At 47.1% G+C, this 12,000-nt stretch overlaps 1 protein-coding gene across 1 annotated transcript; it reads right to left on the bottom strand.

Moving 5' to 3' along the window:
- Positions 1 to 1,848: 1,848 nt before the first annotated feature.
- On the bottom strand, positions 1,849 to 8,525 carry LOC107395342 (coagulation factor XIII A chain). The gene is made up of 18 exons (XM_054736161.2): positions 8,456 to 8,525; positions 7,903 to 7,963; positions 7,714 to 7,816; positions 7,446 to 7,622; positions 6,808 to 7,056; positions 6,611 to 6,729; positions 6,434 to 6,541; positions 6,176 to 6,350; positions 5,962 to 6,100; positions 5,705 to 5,808; positions 5,548 to 5,636; positions 4,200 to 4,353; positions 4,011 to 4,120; positions 3,514 to 3,679; positions 3,171 to 3,325; positions 2,638 to 2,774; positions 2,465 to 2,570; positions 1,849 to 2,103 (listed from the first exon to the last, which is right to left on the bottom strand). The coding sequence occupies exons 2-18, from the start codon at positions 7,939 to 7,941 to the stop codon at positions 2,068 to 2,070; spliced, it is 2,166 nt and encodes a 721-aa protein (XP_054592136.1). The 5' UTR covers positions 7,942 to 7,963; positions 8,456 to 8,525; the 3' UTR covers positions 1,849 to 2,067.
- Positions 8,526 to 12,000: the final 3,475 nt, after the last annotated feature.

The raw sequence follows: 12,000 nt of genomic DNA, 5'->3' as shown, positions 1-12,000 counted from the left end.
CAGCTGCAGGTTCAGTTGCTCCGGAGCATACAGGTGTGTGTGTGTGTGTGTGTGTGTGTGTGTGTGTGTGTGTGTGTGTGTGTGTGTGTGAACTCTGCAACAGCCCAGCAGTCAATCTGGAAAAGGTCAAAGTTCGTTTCTAAACTATTTAGAATGAGCCAAAGTTTCTTAACATGCAGTCTGCAGCAGCAGGACCAGCGGGTTCTCCGGGGCTTGGCGTGTTGCAGCAAAAATACTCGTCACACAAAATCCTCCAGAAAACAGATTTATGATGAAAAGCTCACACGTAAACGTAAACTTTCACCAGATTAAACGCAAAAGGTTTGTCTCAGGAGAAGATAAATGTGTTTTCCTGGTAAAATCTTTAAACTGTGAAAAAGCCTGAAGAAAATCTTCTGGTTTTGGAATTTAAAGCATAAAAAATGTCCTGAGAAGTGGGATGTAGCTGGGATGTAGCTGGGATGTGGCTGGGATGTGGCTGGGATGTGGCTGGGATGCAGCTGGGATGTAGCTGGGATGTAGCTGGGATGTGGCTGGGATGTGGGATGTAGCTGGGATGTAGCTGGGATGTAGCTGGGATCTGGCCGGGATGCAGCTGGGATGTGGCTGGGATGTGGGATGTAGCTGGGATGTAGCTGGGATGTAGCTGGGATCTGGCCGGGATGCAGCTGGGATGTGGCTGGGATCTAGCTGGGATCTAGCTGGGATGTAGCTGGGATGTGGCTGGGATGCAGCTGGGATGTGGCTGGGATGTGGGATGTGGCTGGGATGTAGCTGGGATGTGGCTGGGATGTAGCTGGGATGTGGCTGGGATGTAGCTGGGATGTAGCTGGGATCTAGCTGGGATGTGGCTGGGATGTAGCTGGGATGTGGCTGGGATGTGGCTGGGATGCAGCTGGGATGCAGCTGGGATGTGGGATGTGGCTGGGATGTAGCTGGGATGTGGCTGGGATGTAGCTGGGATGTAGCTGGGATGTAGCTGGGATGTGGCTGGGATATAGCTGGGATGTGGCTGGGATGTAGCTGGGATGTAGCTGGGATGTAGCTGGGATGCAGCTGGGATGTAGCTGGGATGTAGCTGGGATGTAGCTGGGATGTGGCTGGGATGTAGCTGGGATGCAGCTGGGATATAGCTGGGATATAGCTGGGATGTGGCTGGGATGTAGCTGGGATGTGGCTGGGATGTAGCTGGGATGTAGCTGGGATAACACCTTTTCCCATTATCATAATAACATCAGGTAATCATAGGTTTAAATGTTTTCTGCTGAACAGAGTTCAGGTCCAAACAACCTCCAGGTGTGTTCAGGTGAGGGAGTAAAGGACCAATGGCTCCCCCTAGGGGTCATTTTGTGGTTCAGTAAGGATGTCATGAGTGAGCGCGCCCCCTGGTGGCCGCTCGCAGCAACACATGAATAAAACGTTCAGTTTGAAATCTGCTTTATTGTTTATACATGAAATCAGTTCAGTTCAGAGGCAGTCAGGAAAAAATCTCAGCACAGAAGCTGTTTTAATTCAGAGGTTTGTTCCAGTCATCAGGTGAAGGGGCGGGGCCTGGGTCTGATGGCTCTTCTGATTGGTTCCTTCTCCTGTCCTTCACAATAAACGTCTAGATTTGATTTTTAAAGGTTTTTAACCTGATAAAACTTTGAAAAAAAAAGTCAGATTTTACAGGATTTTTGTAAAATTTGTACAAATAAAGTTTGAGTTTTTATTTCAGTTTTAATTATTTAAAAATGTTATTTAAATCTAAAACGTAAAGATGCTGCGCTACATGTTTCCATTAGAAGAAAGCATGGTCTTCGTTTTAACAATAAAAGTGTTTGTTTACAACAAAGCTTTACTGTAACAGTTAATGAAGCAGCATCTTCCACTGATCTGGTTTGATTTCATGTTTGATGAATTTATGAATAAGTGAAAAATGAAAGCTTTATTAAAGGGACTCAAACTAAATAAACTGAAGGAAAAACCTTCTAACCTGAGGAAGAAAATAAGAATAAAATCATTATTTCTGCTTTAAAGTGATTTGGAAAAGGAAAGCGATGATTATTGTTGTGATTCTTGGGATGTTTACTGCAGGATGCGAACTTCCACCATGGAGGTCGCCTGAAACAGAAAGACAATAAAGCTGATGTAAGCCTTTATTCAGCCGCGGGCGTTCCCATGTCAGACCAGATCAGATGCCTGCTGTACGAGAAAACCAGAATACACATAACTCATAAATATTCAGGTCCCTTTTCAGCCGGTGTTTGATTTTATTTGGTTTTTGGTCTTTTGAAGAAACTTCTGAATTTTTTAGCCTCTTTAAACCCAAATAATTCATCCAGGGTTAGGGTCCTGCAGCCGTTTTAACCGGTACAAGACATTCTTATCTGTGAACCTCCTGATGGGCCAACGAGGTCAACTCTGGGAGCATGGAAACGTTGGAGAAGATGGAGAAGATGCTCATGAAGCACTGGGTGAGTACCTCTGGTAGGTTCTGGCAGTCCAGCAGAGCCACTATGGTTCTGACTCCTGGCTTCCGGGGGATGAACCTCACCTTCTGGGAGACCTCAGCGAATGGGCCGATGGTGCTGAAACACACAGATCCATGAGTGGCGCCGCCTGCTGGTGGGTCAGCTGACACTGGGTGGAGGTTACCTGTAGTTGAACACTCTGGTGTCCATCAGACCAGCTCCCTCGATCATCATCTTGGCGTTGTGGAGCATCATGTTCAGGGTGTTCCTGAAGGAGACGGTGACATACATCTCCCGGTTCAGCTGGGGTTGTCCACTCAGCTAAAACAAGAAAACCAGGGGTCAGGGTCAAGGTCGCGCTCAGGGCGGACATGACAGGTCTTCTTCTCTCTCACCCTTCATTAAGAGGAGACCCTACCAGAGACAAGGTGTTCTGAACAACATGGTTCCTAGGATATGCCCATCAGGTGGAGGTTGAGAAATGTGTCTGTAGACACCTTCATGCTAATGTTGTTGATCAAATGGGGCCTAAACTACAGCCTTGAGGACCTCCCATTCAAATCTCCATCTTTCAAAGTGGACTTTAATCTTCTGGCTACATGCTCCTAGTGTCTGAAACCTGCTCAGCTGTTGGTGAAAGTCAGACCTGGCAAACGGTTCATTAACTCTCGTTAAACCAATAATCTGTGATGTCCAGGTGAACGGTGTGGAGCGTACCACGATGCTGACTGGAGGGGGCTTCAGGCTGACCACCTTCACCTGAGAGGTGGTCTCCGTGTCCGACTGTCCAGTCACAACGATGTGCAGGTAGGCCTTGGAGCCCATGAACTTGATGTAGTCCTGAGGTTTGACCTCAAACATGGCGCTGTTGTCTGGAACACACACCTGGTGTTACCTCTGGGAACACACACACACGCACACACGCACACACGCGCACACACACACACACACACACACACACACACACACACACACACACACACACACACACACACACACACACACACACACACACACACACACACACACACACACACACACACACACTCCAGCTGCTCACTGTGGAAGGCCTCCAGCTGAAGGGTGAAGTCCTCCATCCAGAACTTCTCTGATACGACTCCAGTGTAGTAGACCATGGAGACCTCTATGTGGGCTTTCGCGGTCTTATGGAGCTCACTTTGGTTGTAGAAGGTCACCAGGATCCTCACAGGCTGCCCGACGAGAGTCTGGATGGGAGGACATCCTAGATAAGCTTCATTTACCGGTTTAACTCCAGCCGCTCATCATCAGGACCCACCTTTGATCCTCTAACCTTCTAGATGTCTTTAATGTCCCAATAAAGAAAATTCTGACGTTTCAAAGAATGAATTCAGCCTTCTTTTGGAAAACTTTCCACATGTTCCAGAATGCAACTTGATGAAACTTTAAGCTGAAACTGTTTTTCACCAAGTTCAAATCTGTTATCTCTAAATTTCTACATCCTGTGACGTTATTTACACGTTTTCCTGCGGCACAAACAACACCTTTGTTTAGTTTGATCCTTGATGGATACGTCACCGATTCAGACGTGATGTCAAGGGTCAGCTTCCCAGCAGGAACGTCGGAGTGATCCCGCTGACATCCGTACTGTTCGGCCCGAGCCATGGACTGCTTGTCCTGAGGACTGCCTGCAGACAAGGATCATCGCTGCGCTTCAGGACCTTCACCATTCAGACTGGTGCTGTCGTACGAGCGATCAGCTGTTACCTTCAGGATACTTGTAGTTGTGTGTGATGTCCTCAGGAGACCAGCTGCCCACAGCTTTGGTGTACATGAGGATTCCAGTATAAGCTGTGTCCACCCGGAACGGAGTCATGTTGCCATAACGATCGCTTTTCAAGTATATTACATCACTGTTCACCTGAGAGGCACAAAACAAGACACTGGGTGGGTTCCAGTTTGAATCTCCAAATAAGACATTTGTAAATTTGACACACCAAACCAGTGGTGGCTCGTCCACAGGGGGCACTAGGGCGCCACCCTCTCTGATGTGAATGGAGTTAAAATTTTAAAAAGTATATAAAACAATAACATTTATTTACTATAAATGAGTCAGCTTTGCCTAACTGTGTGTACCTATTTCACCAGCTGTCTCTCATTAAACAGACTCACTACTATCACGCCTGGGGCTCGGATAAGCGCCCCTGAGCTGTAGCTGGAACAGCCAATCATGTCTGGTTGCTAGGGAGAACTGGAGAATTTTAAACCATGAAGTGAATGTCTCTGGGGTGCTTTAGCTGCAGCTAGCTAACTGGATCTCCTTTCCCCTCTCCCTCTCACTCCCACTGTTGACTATAGATAGAGCTTAAATCACCCTGTTGCTGGAAGATGTGTTTGTTCTCATTTTATATAATTATAATGTCCAAAACAGAATTTCTAATTCAGTTCTCTGTATTAGTGCCACCTACTGGTGGAACTGAGTATAACTCTGAGGAGTGCCGTTTTGAGCAGATTATTAATCCAGACCCGCAGGCTGGAGACTGGAAACTGAAACAAACGAATGTCAAAATAAAATGTGAATAAGAACAAAAATATAAATTATTGACTGCAGTTGCTCTTTAAGGCTCACACAACAGACTTGTGTATTTATTGAGTATTGTTCTAGTTTGTTGTATGTGTACATTTGATAATTGACCTCATGCCAAATGCTTTGGAGAAGGGAAATAAATTCCTCCTGAATAACTTGAACCCTGGACATCTATAGAAGCATGGGATTCCATTTAAATAATCACATCATTCCATGTAAACAACCATGTAGCAACCCTGAGATTTAGGACATTGAAGCTAATCAGACTCGTTTTTAGCTCAAATTAGCCATTAGCACAGACTAGTTGTTAGCTAAAACGAGCCATTAGCACAGACTGGCTGTAAGCTAAAATTAGCCATTAGCTCAGACTAGTTCTTAGCTAAAACTAGCCATTAGCTCAGACTAGTTGTTAGCTAAAACTAGCCATTAGCTCCTAGTTGTTGGCTAAAACTAGCCATTAGCTCAGATTAGCTGATTGTCTCTAAAGACACTGGGACCTGGAAAACTTGGGTTCCTGGTTTGTCTAACCTCAGCAAAGACGAAGCCAGAGTCAAACGGGTAACACAGGTCACCCTCTTTGACAGCAGCAATGGCAGCTGGACCACAGCGGAAGTAACCTTCAGCACAAAAAGAAACTTGTCAATCAGCCATTTGTGTTTTGTCTTTTAGTTTTTGTCTGTCCTACCATCGCTGGTTTCTTGGGGCGTGGCGTCCACCACCTGCCAGCCGGAGTATTGGGTAGGTAAATCTGAACGTTTCATGAAGGCTTCATTCCAGCAGTGGTAGTTCCTGCGGAGGAGCCAGATCAGTTCAGGTTGATTATTAGTGTCAACATATATTAAAAAAAACTGGATGAAAAAAAGTTGTTGTTTAGGTTATGGGTAAGTAAATCTTAATTAGTTTTATTAGGTTCTCATTTGTAATCAGGCTGCTCGGACCAACCAGATGGAGTCTCTGGTGTTGCGTCGGTCCGGTGAGCCATCGGCTTTGAAGATCAGTTCGATCTTCAGGTTTCCGTTGTTATCGTGGGCTGAGTTGAAGTTGGTGATGAGTCTGGTTGGAATGCCGAGGCAGCGAAGGACTAAAGGGACAGAAACAACAGTTTGTTTGTTTCCTGGATGTCCTAAATGGAAACCTGACCAGAGCAGGGTCTTACAGGTGTTCAGGACTGCGGCGTAAACCCAACACTGGGCAAACGACACAGGCGCACCAGTGTTGTGGTACTGGAGCAGAATTGCAGAACTCCCAGTCCAGGATGTTGGGGCCGTTCCCATGGAGAAATCCTCTCCCCAGTTTCCCACCAACACTCCATTGTCATCCTGAGAGTTGATCTGGTGAAAGGAAGATAAGAAACCAGTGAGTAAGAAACTATCCATGAAAAAACATTTGTCGTCTAACTGTGACATCATCTCACCATGGCCGAGGCTGTTCGAACGATTTTGATGACATCATCCCGATTATCGATGGGCATCCGGCAGGTATCCAAGATGTAAATACAAGCATCTAAAACGCCCGCCTCAAACTGCAGGGCAGCAAGACAAAACTCATTAAAACGTTTAGTTCATGATACGTTTACCTGGACCGGAGTCACCTGTCCGTAAACCCAACCGCGCTCCGTCACTGCCGTATTCGTTCCCTGGTAGATCAGACCGGTGGAGTTCAAGACGTACTCGTAGCGTCCAGCATCGTCAGGATAAAACACGTCATCATCTGCGAAAGATCACATTCAGTTTTGGGTTTTAGCTCCTAACAAAACAACCTAACTATTGGTGGGGGTTGGGTGCTTACTTGGACACCAGGGGTTGAACAGCACGTACAGGTCGGTGGCAGGGTTTCTATCGGTGCGCTGCAGGCTGCTTCCCACACTCACAGCCACATATAAACGATACAAACCCACGATAGCCCTGGGGTTTGGCGTTATGCCGAGGGACGTCACAGGGCCCTGAGCGCCAACAATCTGGCCCGTCCACGATCCACCAGGACGGTTCCCAAAGGTCACCACCACCAGGGAGCCCTTGTTGGGGGAGGGGTCAGAGCCTAGAGGGTTAAAGAAACCAACAGGTCATCTCTAATCTTACTTTTGACTCACAAAAGGACCCACAGGAGGTGGACAGCGACAGCCTGACCACATCTCTGACTAAAACGTTCCCTAACATGATGGCTGGTAATCCTTTCCAAATGAGGGACAAAAACACAACTCCTCACTAATATGGGTTCATTCACCATGCAGACATCTACCAAAGGTAAAGATGCTGTTAATACCCAACAGTTGATGGGTAAACTCGTGTTTTCTCAAAGGGACAGCGGTCTTTAGCGAGTGTTTTTAGAGTAAAAGGAAAATGTGCAGCTTCTCGCTGCTGATTTATAGTCACTGTCAATAAACCCCCAACCGGCCAATCAGAGCACAGATCAGGATTCAAACTCACCAATCAGGAACTCCACCTGGAAGTCATCTTGTGGTGTCAGAGGGCGGTTGAAGGTAACATCGATGGTGAACTGCTGCCCGCGTCGGACCACTAGCTGATTGGTGACGTAATCGTGGGTGTTGTGTGGCCCTTCGTTCAGGTCCTGCCTGGTGTTGACACCCACCACACTCAGCGCTTCTGAAGGAAGCAACAACAGGAAGAGAACATCACGTTTTTACTCCTAGAGCCTCAGCAGCAGCAGCAGAACCTGAAATTAACTGGACCTCACCAACTCCAGGAGGAGGAGCTCGGGGCATGAAGTCCGAGTCATCGTCCAACTGTTCAAAACGGTCAAAGTCTTCCTCGTTGACCATGAGGTTGGTGGTCGGAACCTGGAGATCATCAGAGACAAAAGAGCCTCAGAAGTTACTCAGGTTCTTCACTCAGAACTGGGTGAGATGTGGGAACAAGACCTTACCGGCCTCTGGTAGCGGCCCTTAAAGCTCGCAAACGACATGGTGGATGGTTGTCAGTGGAGGCTGCAAACACACACACACACACACACACGCACACACACGCACACACACACACACACACACGCACACACACACACACACGCACACGCACACACACACACACACACACACACACACCAGTGAATTTGAGTGTTAATATTAGAAGTGACAAACTTTTAGCTTTTAGTGAATAAAAAGGATGAATTAATTATTTAATTAATGAATAAAAATTTTTAAAATAGAAAATAAATTAAATAAACAGAAATGAACGACGGGATAAATGATCAATAAATCAGTAAAACAGTTCCATGAATATAACGGCTGTTTATGAGAACTGGAAACATTTTAACTCATGGTTGAACTTTTAAAGGTTTACTGGTTACTGGTTACTGGTTACTCGCTGCTTTTACAGGCTTGAGATGTTCTGATTTCTTTTTGTGAACAAACCATCAAACTTTTCTATTTAAAACAGTTGAAAGTTTTCTTAAAGAAGGTTGTATTAAATAATAAACTCACGTCTCAGATGGAGAGAGGTTCTGCTGGAGGGTTGCTGATCCGATCAGAAGATGATCAGAACCGCTGCAGCGGCTCGTTTTATACAAACTCACCACTTCCTCTTTCTTTAAACACACATGCTCGTTTTTAGGACTTATGGGGACTTCTCACTGACCTTCTGCTGACTCAGGTGTGTGTGTGTGTGTGCGTGTGTGTGTGTGTGTGTGCGTGTGTGTGTGTGTGTGCGCGCGTATGCGGCTCCTAGTTTAGGAGTTGGCTGATCACCATAATCTACTGGATTAAAACAGTTTGTCTTCATTTTTCCACACAAACACAAACTTTAACATCTGTTCTGGTTTGAATTAAAACTTTATTTGTCACTCTTTAGGTCAGGGGTCACCGACCGTTGTGAAGCTGAAGGTACTTCCTGGGTACTGAGCCACACAAAGGGCTACCAGGTTGGTGACCCCTGCTTTAGATCATGCCATGTTCTGATTGGCTGTGTTTAACCACCATAACCAGCTGGTTTAACTAAACTTTACTTTATAACATAGAATAGGCTTTATTGATCCCACAGTAGAGGAATTTGTCTACTGCTTTTAATTCTGATGTTCAGCGACCTTGAGGGTCTGAAAGGCGCTTACAAATAAAAATTATTATTAATAAACTCACTCTTTAGAGTGAGGGTGAGTATTTCCCCTGGCAGCAGGGGGCAGTATACGTACCGAAATCTTTGCAAGCAAGCAGAATTTTTGTGTTCAAGTAAGACCTCACCAACGGATGGCCATTAGGGTCAAAAATCCCTGGGAGCGCAATTTTCAAAGGACAAGCGCGCCAGACCCTCGTTTATCACTGGCAGTGTGTGAGATAACGTTTATGAATGGCAAAACTTTTGTAACCGTTTGTTCAATCAGTAAATGAATTCTGTCCTCACGGGATCCCGTAGAAGGAAACATGGCGTCCATTATGAGTTGCCCAGAGACCCAGGCCCAATCCCAAAACCCGCACTTCCACCCTCACGCCCTTCATTTGGGCGTTCCAGTCCAGGGGTGCGAGCACGTTTGCATCCTTGACCCACACTTGGCCCAGTACCACGCCGATGCAGACGTCGGTGAAGAATATTACCCACAATCCTTTGCTGTGTGGGAATTTTGAGAAGGCAGCGGAACAATGACTCAAGTGTCTCCTCACAGGAAAGCAGTTCGTCTAAAGATGATAAATGAGAATTATTCCTGCTCTGAATGTTCAGCCTCAATGTGAAAAGCAGTGAATGAAAATTTAGTCAAGAAATTGTTTGTTTGGAAGTTGTTAATAAAGATTTTCAAAATCAAACGCACACAGAGACCGACAGGTGTTCTGGTCGATGATGCAATGCGTCGTCCCGTAGCGTCGACCCCATTTTCACGGGTGTAGGCTACGAAGCCATCGACATTTGTCAACACCTGCTTAAAGCTGAATTCCTCGTTAGCAACATGTTGATGGATATTCCCAGAGATGAGGTTAAAGCTACTTATGGTCCAACCCTAACCCTCATCCTCACCCTAACCCTCACCCTAACCTAACCCTCACCTAACCCTCACCCTAACCCGGCACCGCGGGGTGAGGGTTGGGTTAGGTTAGGCGACTAGCAGCAGAATAAACAGCATAAAGGCACAAACGTGCGTCCGGGTGTTGAATCTAGCGGTGATGTCAGCGTGGAACAGGACAGATATCTGCTGATGTGTTGAAAAGCTGAAGTCAGAATCTTTTGGTTCCTCTGACCGGGTCGACTTGACCCGCTGCAGCTGATTGGTGAGGTCGGATCAAAAACTTCCACTTTCATGAATCAACAGCTGTTGACCAGATGTTCAAACCTGCCGACACGGCAAAACCAAGTCTTACGAGTGTTCAGAGTTTGACCCGAATCGACCTCTGGTTCTGATCCGATTCCTGATGAAATTTCAATGAAGACTAAAACCAAACAGTAGCTGAAGTCCATCAGGAAACATTTTCCTTTCAGCCTAAAGACCCGAACCAGCTGGGTCAACAGGCCCGTTTCCACCGTCAGAACCATCAGAACCATCAGGACCGTTACGTCCCCGACATGAGATGGTAAAATGTGAAGGATGGGGGTAACATAAAAACTGGCGGAGGAGTTTAAAAAGGGTTTATTTGTACAAAAAGGTATTAAAAACACAAGCAAACAGAGGCGAGCATCATTAAGATAATACTAAACAGAAATACTCTAAAAGGTTAACATTAAAATCACCCGGTTAAAGCTTATGTTTAAAGTTTTACCGGAACAGACGGTGTTTAAATACGAAGTAAATAAAATTGCAACAAACGAAGTTAACGTTAAAAACCAACGAACAGTCAACACTAGGTGACATGCACAAAAGACCCATGTGGATCACTCAGAGTTAAAACTCTTCAACTCAAAGGGGTTGAAACCAAACCGAGGCCTGGAGAACAGCAGAACCGCTGCACTGCTGCCTCCCAGACTGCTGAAGGCTCAGCCTTTTCATCCAGGTGTGGCTCATCAGGAGGGTTCAGCTCAGCTGTGCTCCTCAGCAGCCTGGAAGAGAGGAGGAGGAGGGGCGGTGTCCAGTCAGTCACCAGAGCTGGGCGATCCTGGCTGCTTTTTCCCTCTTCAGGCTGGCAGCCGTGACAAGGACCATCAGATCCATCCGGACCATCAGAACCATCCGGACCATCAGATCCATCCGGACCATCAGATCCATCCGGACCATCAAAACCATCCGGACCATCAAAACCATCCGGACCATCAGATCCATCCGGACCATCAGATCCATCCGGACCATCAGAACCATCCGGACCATCAGAACCATTAGGACCATGCGTGTGACCCGTGACCCAAAAGGAACCAAGGAGTACCTCAGCTGGGGTGGGTATTAGGAATGGTCTGGAAGAGTCACTGGGCGGGGCTTGTGGTTAACTCCCGCTGATAGGTTATAACAGAAGGAAATGACATCGGCCCATGTCGCCACAGAAACGGCGTCGGTGAAGTCGCGGTGAAGCAGAATGGAAGGAAAAGAAAATCAGCAGCTTCACCGTTAAACTTCACTGAAAACCGGAGTCCCCCCGACGACGTCCCTCACGCCGCGTCACGTCACAGAGCGCCATTCAAAACAATGCTTATTGCTCCTGAGGAGGTCTCGCTGCTCCTGAGGAGGTCTCGCTGCACCTGAGGAGGTGTTGCTGCTCCTGAGGAGGTGTTGCTGCTCCTGAGGAGGTCACGCTGCTCCTGAGGAGGTCACGCTGCTTCTGAGGAGGTCACGCTGCACCTGAGGAGGTCTCGCTGCTTCTGAGGAGGTCACGCTGCTCCTGAGGAGGTCACGCTGCTCCTGAGGAGGTCTCGCTGCTCCTGAGGAGGTCACTCTGCACCTGAGGAGGTGTTGCTGCTCCTGAGGAGGTGTTGCTGCTCCTGAGGAGGTCACGCTGCTCCTGAGGAGGTCACGCTGCTTCTGAGGAGGTCACGCTGCACCTGAGGAGGTCACGCTGCACCTGAGGAGGTCTCGCTGCTCCTGAGGAGGTCTCGCTGCTCCTGAGGAGGTCTCGCTGCACCT

The sequence above is a fragment of the Nothobranchius furzeri genome, chromosome 7 (genome assembly GCF_043380555.1).
Source record: "Nothobranchius furzeri strain GRZ-AD chromosome 7, NfurGRZ-RIMD1, whole genome shotgun sequence".
NCBI lineage: Eukaryota > Metazoa > Chordata > Actinopteri > Cyprinodontiformes > Nothobranchiidae > Nothobranchius > Nothobranchius furzeri.
Note: the sequence above shows the minus strand (reverse complement) of the source record. Positions and strands in the feature narration are given on the sequence as shown.